Below are 15,983 nucleotides of genomic sequence, written 5' to 3'. Positions count from 1 at the left end.
ACTCCAACTTTATAAGGCACAGGAACAAAGGTAGCACGGGATACAGGATACAGGTAGCAGGACAGGGGAACACTGGGAACAGGATAACACTAAGGGACCATTTGCAAGACTAACACGGGTAAATACAACAATGCTCAGGCAATGAGTGAATGATTATTTTCATGTGATCACGCTGGCCCTTTAAGACCAGGCACACGCATGCGCGCGCACCCTATGGGACACAGCAGAACGGAATGGAAGTGAGCACTGGTGTCTCCTGGGAGGAGATGCGGGCCAGTGCTCACAGATCTATGGCTGCGGCCGTCGGGGGGTGAGTAATCCCGATGGTCTGTGGCTGTGGACGCTACAGTATCCCCCCTCCTATGCCCCCTTTTCGTGGGACCAGAGCGAGAGAGGAACTTTTTAATGACGGCAGAAGCATTGAGGTTCTCTTCTGGCTCCCAGGACCTCTCCTGTGGACCAAACCCCTTCCAATCTACCAAATAAAACGTTCTTCCTCCTACTTTTTTTGAAGTCCAGGATCTCCTTAACCTCGAATACATCGGAAGAAATGCTGAGACCAGAGGCTTCAGGAGGGACACATGAAAGTAGTTGGGGATCCTGAGGGTAGGAGGCAGCCGAATCTTGTAAGAGACAGGGTTGATTTGCTGTAGGATCTCAAAGGGTCCGAGGAACCTGGGAGCAAACTTATATGACGGCACCCTCAGCCAGATATTCCTTGAGGATAGCCAGAATTTGGTACCTGGAAAATACAGAGGTGGCTCTCTTCTCTTGGCATCTGCTTTTCGCTTCATGCGATCGACTGCCTGCAGAATAGAGGACCGGGTTTGCTGCCAGATCTGTAGAAAATCTCCAAATGAAGAGTCAGCTGCAGGTACCAGGGATTTAGCTGGAACAGGAAGAGGAATTCGTGGATGTTGGCCGTAGACAATGTAGAATTGTGTGGAGGTGGTGGACTCACTTGTGTGGTTGTTGTACGAGAACTCGGCCCATGGAAGAAGGTGTACCCAATCATCATGCTGCATGGAGATGAAGTGGCAAAGATAATTCTCCATGATTTGGTTAATCCTTTCGACTTGGCCATTAGACTGGGGATGATAGGCTGAAGAAAAGTCTAACTTCACGTCTAGGAGTTTACTGAGGGCTCTCCAGAATTTCGAGGTGAACTGAACCCCCCGATCAGACACGATATGAAGAGGCAAAACATGCAAACAAAAGATGTGCTGGATGAAGAGATTCGTCAGCCCAGGAGCAGAAGTTAGGCTGGTCAGCAGGATTAAGAGAGCCATTTTCGAGAACCGGTCTGCCACCCAGACCGTATTGCATCCTGCAGAGGAAGGAAGGTCAGTGACAAAGTCCATTGCTATATGCTGCCAGGGAGCATTGGGCACAGACAGAGGTTGGAGCAGACCGGCAGGCTTGGAGTGAGCAGCTTTGTTGGAAGCACACACAGTGCAGGACGAGACAAAGTTCACAATATCTTTGGGCAGTGTGGGTTACCAGAAATGACGGGCAATCAGATCTCGGGTCCTACGAGCACCCGCGTGCCCAGCCTGTTTGGAGCTGTGCCCCGAGCGAAAGATTCTCCTCCTGTCTGCCAACCGCACAAAAGTCCTTCCCGGAGGGATGTCTCTAACTTACAGAGGATTAGCAGAAATAATACAGGATGGGTCAATGATAAGTTGCAGAGGCTCCACGGTGTTCTCTGTTTCAAATGACCTGGATATTTTTGTCCGCGGGCTGGTAGTGAAGCACAAACTGGAACCGGGCGAAGAGCAGCGACCACCAGCCGACCGGAGATATGTAATGTTCTTTTGGTCGGTCTATATCAGGATGGGGTGGGCTTCGCCCTCTAGCAGATGTCTCCACTCCTCCAGAGCCAATTTAATTCACCAGTAACTCACGATCCCCAATAGAGTAATTGCGCTCTGCGGGGGAAAAAAGTCTCGTTGAGGCCTCTTTGGAACAAAAGTGCACCTGCACCAACGAGAACTGTCGAGAGATGTCAGGATGATGGAGTATTGAGACTGAGGTAAAGGCATTCTTGAGGCTATTAAATGCAGATTCTGCCTCTGGAGTCCACACCTTGTCATTCACACCCTTCTTGGTAAGGGTAGAGGTGGGAGCCGTCAATGATGAGAAGTTTGGGATAAACTGCCGGTGGAAGTTGGCGAATCCCTAAAAACGCTGTATGGACCACAGGCCCTGAGGACGTGGCCATTCCAGGACGGACTTTACTTTCTCAGGATCCATCTTGAGACCTTGATCCGAGATGATTTACCCCAGGAAGGGCAGAGAGTTATTTTCAAAGATTCACTTCTCCAGCTTGGCATACAGACGATTCTCCCTTAATCGCAGTAGAACTTGACGAACATGCCTCCGATGAATAGTCGGATCTGGAGAAAAAATCAGAATATCATAAAATAGTTTGGAAATTAGTGGCAACGGATATTTGTTCTTGACCGTGACTTGATTGAGACCATGGTAGTCAATATAAGGCCGAAGAGATGCTTCTTTATTCTTGACAAAGAAGAATTTGGCCCCGGCCAGGGAGGAGGATTTTTGAATGAAACCCCTCTCCAAATTCTCCTTGATATAGGCCGACATAGTCTGAGTCTCTGGCAAGGAGAGAGGATATACCCGACCATGGGGAGGGGACACCTTTGGAACCAGTTCAATGGGGCAGTCATAAGCCCGGTGTGGAGGAAGCGTCTCAGCCTCCTTATTGCTGAAGAAATCTGCAAACTGACAGAAGTGAGGGGTAATCCTGCCAATGACTGAGGCAGAGGAGGCTGGACAGGATGGATCTGTAACAGACAGCGGCTACGACATTTGGAGCCCCATTGAAGAACTTCTCTGGAAATTCCAGTCCAGGACTGAGGCATGTAGTTGGAGCCAAGGCAGGCCCAGTAGGACAGGATTGACGGCTTTAGGCAAAACTAGAAACAAAATTAGTTCTGAATGAAGGGCTCCAACTTGGAGCTTCAGCGGCTTGGTTTCAGATACGATCGGGTTGGGCAGAGGCAGTCCATTCACCAAGGCAACAGCCAAAAACTTCTCCAGAGGGACTGTGGGCAACTGGAGAAAATCCACTAGGTCTTTTTGGATGAAGTTTGCTGCGAACCCTGAGTCCAGATACGCAGAGGCCCAGTGTGTCTTTTCACCAGACACTATGGTGATGGGAATGGACAGTTTAGAGGAGAACTTTCTATCTAGCGCTATTCCACCTAGGGTTGTCTCTCCAACCAATCCTAGGCATTGGAGTTTCTTTTGCTTCTGAGGGCACAAACGCACCACATGGCCTCCGAGGCTGAAATACAGACAAAGTTCTGAAGTGCGCCTGCAGTGTTTTCCCTGGGCAGACAGTTTGAGGTCCACCTGCATAGGCTCCTCTGGTGGGACAACTGGTGAGGGCAACAGGGATTGCTGGAAGATAGGAGCCAGCTTAGGGAATCTTCTCTTCCGATGAACTTCTTGGGATTGCTCCCGGATCCTCATGTCAATCTGGGCTGCTAGGAGTATGAGGTAATCCAGGGTAGGTGGCAGATCACGAGCGGCAAGCTCATCTTTAATTTTAGGAGACAGTCCTTGCCGGAATGTAGCCACCAAGGCCTTGTTGTTCCAGGATAGCTCTGCCGCCAGGTTGCGGAACTGAATGGCGTACTCACCGACTGAGGTATCCCCTGGTGAAGGGTCAGAAGATATGCAGCTGCTGAGGAGACCCATCCAGGTTCCTCAAATACCGTGCGAAAAGTCTGTAGGAAACACTGGAAGTCATGGGTCTCTGGTCCCTGACGTTACCAGATAGGGTTTGCCCATACTAGGGCCTTGCCAGTAAGGAGTGAGACTATAAATGCGATCCTTGCGCCATTAGTAGGAAATGCTCTGTCATGTAGACTGAAGTGGATCTGGCACTGGTTCAGAAATCCCCTGCAGGTCCTCGCATCTCCGTCATAGCGAGGAGGTAGTGGCAGCGAGAATCGGAAGTCAGCACTGGTACTGACAGGAGGAACAGCTGGAGCAACAGGAACAGATGCTGACATGACTGTAGCTTGTGCATCCAGCTGATGTGTAATGGTGTTCACCGCCTGGAGGAGTTGGTCCTGTCGTAATTGGCAGACTAGCATATCCGCCTGCATGGCTGTCACGATGGGTGTGTGGACCCACTGGGCCGTACCACTGTAGCGGCATAGCAGCTGGCCAAACAGGATACCAAGGCAAAGTCAATAGTTCGAATATGGGTACCTGTGGCAATACAGACAGTAGCGATGGCAGGCTCGGATGGGACCTTGGCAGAAGGCAGACACCAGGCGCTGTGAAATACTGCAGGCGTAGTATACGACTCCAACTCTCTACCGCACTGGAACAAGGTAGCATGGGATACAGGTAGCAGGAACGGGAGCACTGGGAACTGGAAAACACTAAGGGACCATTTGCAAAGACTAACACGGGTAAACACAACAATGCTCAGGCAGGGCCCTTCTTACAGTCCAGGGTGACCTGGGAGCAATCAGTCAATCTAAAACATGTGTGTGTTCTGGCCCATTAAGGCCGGGAATGAGCTCAAGCGGTCACTACAGGACAGGACGGCCGCATGTGCCGGCATCTCTGGAAAGGAAGACGTCTGCAGGATGATAGGAGTCTGCGGTCTGCGACCGCGGACGTTACAATGGCTTGTGATGTTGTGACTGTCTTGGGTTGACCAATCTGACGTGATGTCGTGACGATCTGTGGGTATGTGGACCCACTGGGCCGTACCGCCGTAGCGGGATAGCAGCTGGCCAGACAGTGTACCAAGTCAATTTATAGATATAGTCCAAGCACAAGGGTACCTGCAGTCGTTCAGACAGTAACAGAGGCTCGGCATAGACGAGACCTTGGCAGCAGACACCAGGTGTGGTGTAACACAGCAGGCGTGACCGGGGGCACAACATGACTCCAACTTTCTAAGGCACAGGGACGACAGTAGCATGGGATACAGGATACAGGTATGGGAACACTGGGAACAGGATAACACTAAGGGACCATTTTCAAGACTAACACGGGTAAACACAACAACGCTCAGGCAATGAGTGAAACGGCAGAGCCCTTTTTGTAGTCCAGGGTGATCATGGGTTATTTGATGATTATTTTCATGTATGTGCGCTAGCCCTTTAAGGCCGGGCACGAGCGTGCGCGCACACCCTACGGGACACAGCAGAACAGAGCGGAAGTGAGCGTTGGCATCTCCTGTGGGCCAGCGCTCATGTATCCATGAGTGCGGCCATCGGGGGGTGAGTAATCCCAACGGTCCGGGGACGTGAACGCTACAGCATATAGGGCAATAATAATTTGTTGACTATCATTCTGATATATTTTTTGTCTTTCCCCTTTATTCCCTCAAGGGGTTGGGGGTGGGCAAAGAGGGGTTGTGCTACGTAACGTATTGGTTCATACGTTTGCTGGGAGACTGTCGTTAGGAACGCAATTAAATCTTGTAAATGTATGCTATTATGTATCTGATCGTCTTCCCATTATGTAATTCCCTTTCTCCTGTTATTTTAAATGAAAATAAAGAAAAATAACGACAGAAAGGGAATGTCTTAAAAAGCCATCTTTGTATCAGTGTAAGGCCTCATGCACACTACCATATCACGGCTCCTCTTCGTACAAAGCCATGATAGGGCACCTATATTGTGGCATAAGGTCTGATTGGACCTTCAAATGCCCTTTGTGCATTTCATATGGAGGCATACTGAATTATTTTTTTTTCACATAGAATTGCCTAGTTTCATACATTAAACAAAATCTTTGAGCAAGACCAGAATAAGGTTTCAGCATTTGCTTTCTATCAGTGAATGGACATATTCTTACTTTCATCCAGAGATCTTAAAAATGGTGAGGAATTGGCAAAGTATATTACAAATACAACTTTTCTGAATACAATGATTACACTTTATTTACATACAGCTGAACAAATTGCCGGAAGCACTGGATTTCCATGACGTATACATACAAGAAATGTTGGGAAAGAGTTAAAGAAACATTTGTTGTATAGGTACGTCATGGAAAGTCAGTGCTTCCCGCAATTTGCTGTATCCATACGACAAATGGGGGACACTGGCTCAGAAGCTGAGTCGGTGCCCCCATCCCTGGGTGTCAGCTGTATGTTACAGCTGACACCCTGCTGTAATGGCGGGAAGCGAATTTAGCTGCGATCTCCGCCATTAACCCCTTAAATGCAGCTGTCAAAAGTGATGGATGCATTTAAGGTGTTTGCAGCTCATCACCACCGGTGGCTGCAATGGCAACTGGAGGCCTAATACTGGCCTCCTGGTTTACCTTGTACGGAATCGTTTCAGGCCCCGCCCAGAGGCGAAGCCTAATCGGCTTGCTGTCAGTGAACGACTGACAGATCTAATACATTGCACTACATAGGTAGTGCAATGTGTTAGAAAATAAATCAGACAGTTGGACCTTCAAGTCCCCTACTGGGACTAAAACAGAGTGTAAAAAAAGTGAAAAAAAAAAGTTTCAAGTAATAAAATAAAAGACAATCGCCCTTTTTCGGTTATCAAGTCCTTTATTATTAAAAAAAATTCGATCAACCATACATATTTGGTATCGCCGCGTCCGTAACATGCTGAACTATAACATGCTGAACTATATATATATATATATATAAATAAAAAATCTATGCCTTATACCCCAAAATCGTACCAATAATAACTACAGCTCGCGCCGCAAAGAAAAAGCCCTCAAACCACTACGTCTATGAAAAAATAAATTAAATTAAGGTTCCCATAAGTCAAGAAAGAAAATATATGCAGTTGTGCAGGCCAGAGGGGAACATTTCTTCGGTTTTAAGAGGCAATATATCAAGGACCTAAAATTAGGGAACCAGGAAGGGTAGGGCCCAAACATATATGCTGGAAGCGAGGGTGCCCGTATTATACCAGGACAACACTTTCCCAGCAAAATTCCCCAAAACTGCAAAGGTGCGGAGTGTGTACCAAAAGGGGGATAAGAAAGGACACCATTTATCAGTGCGACACTGGCCTGTGCATAAAGGATTGCTTCACAGCGTAACACACATCTATGGATTATTTTATTGTTTTTTTTTTACCCCATTATTATACCACCTGACTATGCCCCTGATGTACTCTACCCAGCTTACATATGCCCCCCCATTATAATTGAAAACACCAGCAATACTCAAACAAATCTACTACCAAGCAAAATCCAGTCTCCAAAAGCCAAATGGCGATCCCTCACTCCTGAGCCCTACAGTGTGCCCAAACAGCTGTTTACAGCTACATATATGGTATCGTTATACTCGGGAGAACCCTTTTAACAATTTTTGGGGTGTGTGTCTCCAGTGGCACAAGCTGGGCACAACATATTTGCCACTGAAATGGATATTTAGGGAAATATTGCAATTTGTACTTTGCACCATCGGCAGCGCATTCATTTATGGAAAAGACCTGTAGGGTGAAAATGCTCACTACACCCCTTAATAAATGCTTTGCCGGGTGTAGTTTCTTAAATGGGGTCAATCCTCAGGGGTTTCTTTTATTATTTCACTTCAGAGCCCTGCAATTGTGAACCAATACTTTGTAAATCGCCAAATTAGGCCTCAATTTCGCATGATACTCTCTCATTCCTGAGTCCTATGCTCACTACACCCCTAGATGAATTCCTCAAGGGGTGTAGTTTAGTAAATGAAGTCACTTCTGGGTAGTTTCCACTGTACTGGTACCTTAGGGGCTTTGCAAATATGACATGGTGTCAAGAAACCAATCCAGTAAAATCTGTACTCCAAAAGTCAAATGGTGCTCCTTCTCTTCTGAGCCCTGATGTGTATTCATACAGCAGTTTATTACCACATATGGGGTATTTCCGTACTACAGAGAAGTTGCTTTACAGATGTAAAGGGGTTTTTTTCTTCTCTATTTCTTGTGGACAAGAAACGACATCTTATTGGAAAAAAATTATTTTCACGTCCGAATTGTAATAAAATCTATGAAACACCTGTGTGTCAAAATGCTCACTAGACCCCTACATGAATTCCTTGCAGGGTTTAGTTTCCAAAATGGGGTCTATTTCGGGGTGTATCCTGTGTTTTGACATGACAAGACCTCTTCAAACCTGACATGGTGCCTAAAATATATTCTAATAAAAAGAAGGCCCCAAAATCCTCTAGATGCTCCTTTGCTTCTGAAGCCTGTGTTTCAGTCCATTAGCACCCTAGGGCCAGATTTGGGATGTTTCTAAGAACTGCAGAATCTGGGCAATAAATATTGAGTTGCGTTTCTCTGGTAAAACCTAAATTTGTAAATTTCACCTCCACATTGCTTTAATTCTTGTGAAACGCCCATAGGGTTAAGAAACTTTCTAAATACTGCTTTGAATACTTTGAGGGGTGCAGTTTTTAAGATGAGGGTTTGTTTTGTATAGGCCCCTCAAAGCCACTTCACAACTGAACTGGTCCCTGTATAGCCTTTTGAAATTTTCTTGAAAATGTGAGAAATTTCTGCTAAAGTTCTAAGCCTTGTAACTTACTAGAAAAAGAAAAGGGTTTTCAAAAAATAATGCCAATCTAAAGTAGACATATGGGAAATGTTAATTAGAAACTATTTTGTGTGGTATTACTATCTGTCTTACGAGCAGATACATTTAAATTTAGAAAAATGACACTTTTTGCTATTTTTTGCTAAATTTGGGTGTTTTTCCACAATTAAATACTGAATGTATCGAACAAATTTAAAGTACAATGTGTCACGAGAAAACACTGAAGTCTTCTAACAGGTTGTTTGATGGCAACATGGAATAATATTTCTAGTTATATTTGTTTAATCTAAAATAATAAGAACAGTAGATAAAGATTATACTGTTTTGTGTCTTTCTCGGGGATGATTTGTATAGGCAGGTCTTCAAACCTTTGCATTTTTTACTCTTTGTTTTAGTAGCAAAAATGGACAATACTGCCATGGACCTCAAGTCTCCTATGAACAGGTCAAAGTCACCCAGTGGCAATTCCAATGCCAGTTCCACAGGACAAAAAGGTAGAAAATGTTTTCAATAACATTTTTTCTTATGGCTGTTTTTACTGTTGGTGCCTCTTTGCCAACTTTCCTAAATGTCTATGGCTACTAAAGTTGCCGTTATGCCATATCTGTTTATCTATTAAATCCTGTTAATATGGGTAGAAGCAGAACATAATTTCAGACGTAGTAAAGTTTTATCTACACTTCCTTTTTGTTTAAAAGTTCACTTTAAAATATAAATCGAATGTACTTTTCATTAAATGTACTAAGAATACTTTTTATAGCATATCATAAAGTGTGGACATGATCATTTATACAACAAGGTATCAATGGAAATGATGTACTGTTAGATATTTTGGTCTACTTATTTTTAGAGCTACTTCATATATATATATATATATATATATATATATATATATATATACTGTATATAATAGCACAACAGACTCTAAGGTACAAATGCTGACTGTACTTTTCTGATTATGGATCAACTATGGGACCATATACATTTTCAAAATGGCCACTGTCCTCGATTGTGACTTTGTAAACACCCTTTGTTACTAAATACATAATAAATAAACAATTTGAAGCTTTAAAGGAGTATTCTGGGCTTTTCAATTGATATCTATCCTTAGGATATCCCATCAATATATCACCGATGGGGTCCGACCCCCAGGACCTCCACTAAGCACCACCGCCCCATCATTGTTTTTCCAAGCACACCGACATTTATACTGCAGCTCAGCCCACACAAGTATTGCTGGGAAAGTTTACAGTTCATTTTCCACCTTTTATTAACTTTTAGGTTAAATGTCTTATAATTGTATTTGGAAACTTAGCTATAATTCCGTACCAATACATGTTCTATGTGTTCTGTGTAATACGGGAAAAATGAGTAATAGGAGATCAAGATTATTCAGTGGTTAAACCTTGTAATAAGTGAGATACCTTGCATTATGAAGGTATATGATGGTGCAGTGATCATCACCACAGACATACCTCTTATTTCAGCAGTAGCAGCTTTCAACCCACACAGGAAGGGACTTAGTAGTAGTTTATATGGCAGGTTGAAACGCTTTCAGGTAACAGCAAGAAGCAGTGCTCTTTCTACCAATATTTGTATGTTTAGTGCTATCAGGTATTTATAATGACTTGTTTCTGATATCTGTGGTGCGGCGTTCTTATGATAATTGAAGGGGTTGTTTTCTATGTGCTTTGGGCTCTTTAAAATAGGGCAGTCACATGCGGCAGATTTTGTAACAGAAATTTTTGCGACTGAAAATGATCTGAATGGAACTTGCAGAAATACACCTGCTGCAGAAACAACTACATTCAGATTGATGGAACTGATTTCCAATCGTAGAAATTTCTGCAACAAAATCTGCCGCTTGTGAATGCAACCTACTACACTCATTTTCTGTTCTTCATTTTAGATGCCAAAATGGACACACCTAGCATGGACCTCAAGTCACCTGCAAACAGGCCGCAGTCACCCGGTTCCAATTCTACAGGTCAAAAAGGTAGGACAAAATTTGAAATTACTCAAGAAGCTAGTCTTGCTATCAGCGTATATATATATATAATGACAATTTTTAATTTCCAAGGCGATTAGTGATGCCACTGAGCCAGCATTTCTTCAGTAGCATGAGTAGAATAAATGGGAGAAATGTTGGCTTGAATTATTTCAATTCAAACTTATTAGCGGCTTGAGGCCCATTGTTAGGATTCAGGGTAAATGAATAAGTTTACTAACATCAACATTATTCTCTATGTATAAAAGTGGGAAAATAATGTCACCATATTGGCTTTGTTGTAAGCAGTGGGTTTGTTTTAACCTAGTAGACAGTCACTAGTGGCATTTGGTAGTCCTTCTGCTTCTCTTACCTCCTTATTTGCCATTACATACATCTGTGGGAGTTTTATAATGACTATTCAACCCCTAATAGAAGATAGTATTTAGAGGATAAGTTACTCCTAATGCTGTGGCTTCACTGTCGAATGCTAATATTACCTCTCATTCATAAAATAGAAAAATGGAAGCCTTCTAAATGACCATTTGTTTTTTCAATATGGCTGAAGTGTACAACTCCTAGATGTAATATGAAGTTTTATGTGCTAATTTAATCATAAGGCTACTGCTCATAAAATTCCTGTGAACAGTGAAATTACATGGGTTACTGGGGGTCTGACTACCTCCATTTTCCGATTCACTGTGGCAGCTGTTTGTCTTTCTGTAACTCCCACAGACTTTTTGGCTAACTCTGCATCAAAGTCTATAGTGTGAGCTGCAGCTGTGTATTGGAGTATGGGGGTCATGGAATAGGTGGGAGTCACAGAGGTGGGACCTGCACCTATCATGCATTTATTGCATATCCTGTGGAAAGATCGTACATCTTAATGGTACAATATGAAGTTGCACATGTCTCCTATTGAAATGAATTAGAGTGCATCTATAGCGTCTGCTACAACTTTGGTGTGACCAGAAATTGAAGCAGCATATAGGCTAAATTTACCCCTCGTTCTCTGTATATGCCCATACAGTTGTATACGTCTACCATTCTTTGCCATTACATCTACCACGTGGTTTGTTTTTTACTTATATACAGTTGTATTGAAAAGTGTAGTTAACAGTTGGGGATGCTGAATCTGTCTGTATATTGGCCAAACGTATATGCAAAATGGACACCCTCTAGGCATAGGTTTTTCTATTAAAGTCATGGGGCACGTTGCCGTATACCTCATGAAATTTTCCCGTATGCTGAGAATCAAGCCTAAATCACACAAATTGCGCTTTGCTATGGAAACTTCAGTCATCTGACTAAAGTTGCTGTGTATACATCGTGTTTCAGTTCCTCATCCTTTTAAGATCTCTGTTTGCTGTCAGTGAACTGTGAACTGGGAAAAATTAGAAGTTGACGGGCCGCATTACTTTCAAATTTGATACAATACAACATTTTATTTGAACTACTATAACAATACTACATTACTATAATAATACCGCTAGGTTTAAACTTAATGGAAATTTGCACATTTACTCCACGTGCTTATTTTAACAATTCAGTTTTTCAGGTTAAGTGCCACTCAATGCAGTCTGGCTTCTCAGTTGGCAAGAATGTCAAGATTGATAAGCCCCTTTTTAGATAGTGCCACAGTGCCCTCTGTAGATAATGCCACAGTGCCCTCTGTAGATAATGCCACAGTTACTTCTGTAGATAGTGCCACAATGCCCTCTGTAGATAGTGCCACACACACCCACATGTAGATAGTACCACACACACCCCTTTGTAGATAGTGACACACACACAGTCACACACCCCCTATAGATAGTGCCACACACCCCCTTTAGATAGCTCCATTGGGGCTCCCTCTAGGAGTAGAATCCACAGCTAGAGCATTTCCGACGCTCTGGCCGGGGATTCTTCTGCTGGAGGAACCCCTGAAGTCACTGTCCATATATGGACAGTGACGTCAGGGGATCCTCCCGGACCAGATTACCCAGCCAGACTTTTGCCTACACTCAGGCTGTGGATTTCTCTGCTGGTGGAGCCCCTGTTGTCATGGTCCATATATGGACAGTGACTTTAGGGGCTCCTCCAGCAAAGTAATCGCAAAAAGAGTGTAATGGCGGAAGGAGGTGAAGGGAACAAGTGAGCCCTAATCTACCCACCGCCCTGTCCCTGCCTACTTGCAACGACCCGCCCTAGGCGACGGGGTACAACTGGGCGGCGGTCCCTACGCTGTCTAAGTGCAAGGGGGTACAAACAGGGAACACGCAAGGGAATACAGTAGCCCACGGAACGCCGCGAGGAAACGGAGAGGGAAAGAGCCAGTCAGGATCAGGAAGTAGTGGAGTATACAAACGGGAGCACGGAGCAGAAGCAAGCCAGGGGCAGAGCAACGCAGGATAAACGGAACTGAAGCAAGGCAGAAGCAAGGCAGCAGTGGGGCCAGGAATCCAAGAGAATAACAAGCAAGGAAGAAGAGAAAACGGCAGGTATAAATGGACAGGGGGCGGAGCTAACTCTGACTGACCAGGCCGCGATAGGCTCTCCCACTCCTGAGCCTGCCACCCTGATTGGTGGGAGCAGGTGTCAGTCTCAGAGGTCTGGCCTCAGGTGTCGACTGATTAATCCTGGGAGTATACCCAGACATAGTGCCTGGCAGATCCTTTACAAAGAGATCTTGAAAATAGTGCAAAAGTAAAATACAAAGTATATTAGAAAGTAACATATTGTTACTAGCCCACCACTGCTAGGCCAAATACAAATGCTAAAATGTATTATCTGTCTTCAGTAGCATTTCTCATAAAGTGGCAACAGGAAATAACGTTAGCAGAGGGTGTAGGTGATACACATACGCAGTAGTCATGAAATTACTCAAGCAGTGTGCACAAAGATGTTCAAATATATGAGCGTGGAAACGCTTTTACACCAAGTCTAGCTAAGCATTCTGTAATTTATTTCACATAGACTAAAAGATACAGAAATAAAAAAGATAAGGCCCGCAAGCATATTAAATACTGACTGATGATTTGAATAATATTCAGATGCTCATACTGTATAAGGCAGTGCTTATGTGTGTCACGATGCTGGCTGTGAACCCACTGGGCCGTACCGCGTAGCGGAAATGCAGCTGGTCAACCAGGTACAATACAATGTCTATAGTCAAGAAAGGGTACCTGTGGCAATGTAGACAGCAGCAGTGATTCAGACTTAAGATGAGGCTGCAGCAGCAGGTAGACACCCGGTGGGTGTAACAGAGTAGATTCAGCGGAAGACACAACTCGACTTCAACTCTAGATGGCACAGAGGCACGGTAGCACAGGATACAGGGTACAGGCAGCAGGAACGGGTAACACAGGGAACTGGAAAACACTAGGAGACCATTTGCAAGACAAACTAAGGTAACACAACAACGCTCAGGCAATGATCAAGAGGGCAGAGCGCTTTTTATAGTCCAGCAGCATTCTGGGTTGATTGCAGATTCACTGCAACTGGACGCGTACTGGCCTTTTAAGGCGGTGCACGCGCGAGTGCGCGTGCCCTGCAGGAGACAGTCTCTGAACCAAGAAGTGAGTGCCGCGTCTCTCAGGAGGGAGATGCCGCCGAGAACTCACACGTCCATGGCCGCGGCCATCAGAGGGTAAGTCAGAACAACGGTCTGCGGCCATAGACGTTACAATGTGGAAACAGAAAAAGTCAATTATTACCAATAAGTCCTGAAGTATATAAGACATAAAATAAAATTTTATACTGCAGGAGGCAAGTAGCATACATAGATCTTGGATAAGTACATACAACACCTTGGAAGGCTGTGTTCACATTTGTGTTGGATGCTCTGACAGAAATTCAGCAGCTATTGCAGCTAATGCAACGCTATTCCTCCTGTGACAACGACACCATGACGGAACGCGATGGACCCGATTATAACTCAATGTGGTCTGTCGAACACAGGCAGTAGTCGTTGTAAGATGGATTCGGCACTGCGTTCTGGTTTCTGTTATAAACGGACACCATAACGCAGATGTGAACATAGCCTAAGACGTTAGTGTTAACATAAGGGTTAATATACTGTTATTTAGAATATGTTTTTAAGTACTGATAACTTATTATAAGATGATAATATATAATTAAAGATGTCAGTTTTTAACAAATTAATGTTAATTTTTGTATTATGAAAGTTATAAAATTTTACAATATCATTTCTGTATTAATTCCTCACGGTTTTCAAGATCTCTGCTTGTGGTTATTCAGTCGGAACATTCATTGCTTACTTCCAGTGAATATAATTCTGTCTATGGTCATCTGATGGACACAGGTACTGGGATCATAACAAGTACTGGGTACTGTAACGAGCTGTGCACCTGTGTGTCCATCACATGACCATGGACAGAATTGTATCCACTGAAAGTAATAAATTTGTTGTTTTTTTATTGAATAACAACATGCAGAGATCTTGAAAACCGTTGAGAAATTAATTTAAAATTGTCTAACTTTTAATTATACAAAAAAACAACGTTAATTTGCTGAAACTGGACAACCCCTTTAATATTATACTACTTGTTTCAGAGCCAAAAGAAAATAAAGCAGACTCTGCTCCCAAGGTGGTACATCAACCAGGGAAGAAAGCAGCACCCCCTCCACCTGTACCAGCAAAGGCCAAACCCAGTACCAGCCAATCCAACAAGTGAGATAAATCATAAAACATTTGGGTACTAAAATAAGAAATGAATCCTTATTCATTGCCGCACGTGAAATCTAGTGTGGTGACGTTCAGACTGGTAAATTTATTAACACAATAATCATTTTGTTTGACTACAATGAGGTACGACAAACCCTTTTAAGAGGTTCTTTACTTACTTTATCCTCAGTCGCGTTTAATAGCTATAGGTGCTCATCTCTTTAACCATGTTCACACATTGAGGTTACTGTCAGGATTTAGCCAGGTAAACCTAACGGAATTTTCTTGCATTCCACCGGCAATGCATGTAAATGGGGTATTTAATGCCCCATTCAGATGCTCCATAAAACTACTTGCAGAATAATAAACACGCTGTCGATTTTCAAATCCACAGCATGTTCATTGCTGCCGTGGATTACTCACTGAAAACCAGTGAATTAGCTTCATTGAATTACAGCGGAGCTAATCCATGTGCGGATCCACATGCCGAGCCTTAGCAGAAATCCAAGTGAAATCAAAACTGTGGATTTGTGCCACGGATTATCTTAAAAATCCACGGCTTATTTGGACGCTGACATTGTTTAAATTGTAGGGAATCCAACAGAAAAACTCAGTATGCCTCTGTATGAATTCGGAGCAAACAAATGCGTTTCTATGGAAGCCCTCTTATGGCTCTACACAAGAGTAAGTGGTGATACAGCCATAACTACAAGGGTAGCAGGCACAGCAGCTGCTATGGGGCACCCACATTAGGCCGGGTTCACAAGTAGCGTAAAT

The 15,983-nt window shown here is 43.8% G+C and overlaps 1 protein-coding gene across 1 annotated transcript in view; it reads left to right on the top strand.

Annotated features, from left to right (window-relative positions):
- SH3D21 (SH3 domain containing 21) overlaps positions 1–15,983 on the top strand; it is a 91,893-nt gene that overhangs the window by 55,153 nt on the left and 20,757 nt on the right. Inside the window, exons 12-14 of the mRNA XM_075853276.1 lie at positions 8,946–9,044; positions 10,460–10,546; positions 15,095–15,212. Of these exons, the coding sequence (XP_075709391.1) occupies positions 8,946–9,044; positions 10,460–10,546; positions 15,095–15,212 (304 nt within the window). The remainder of the gene's footprint in view (positions 1–8,945; positions 9,045–10,459; positions 10,547–15,094; positions 15,213–15,983) is intronic.

This window comes from Rhinoderma darwinii, chromosome 2 (genome assembly GCF_050947455.1).
Source record: "Rhinoderma darwinii isolate aRhiDar2 chromosome 2, aRhiDar2.hap1, whole genome shotgun sequence".
In the NCBI taxonomy this organism is placed as follows: domain Eukaryota; kingdom Metazoa; phylum Chordata; class Amphibia; order Anura; family Rhinodermatidae; genus Rhinoderma; species Rhinoderma darwinii.
Note: the sequence above shows the minus strand (reverse complement) of the source record. Positions and strands in the feature narration are given on the sequence as shown.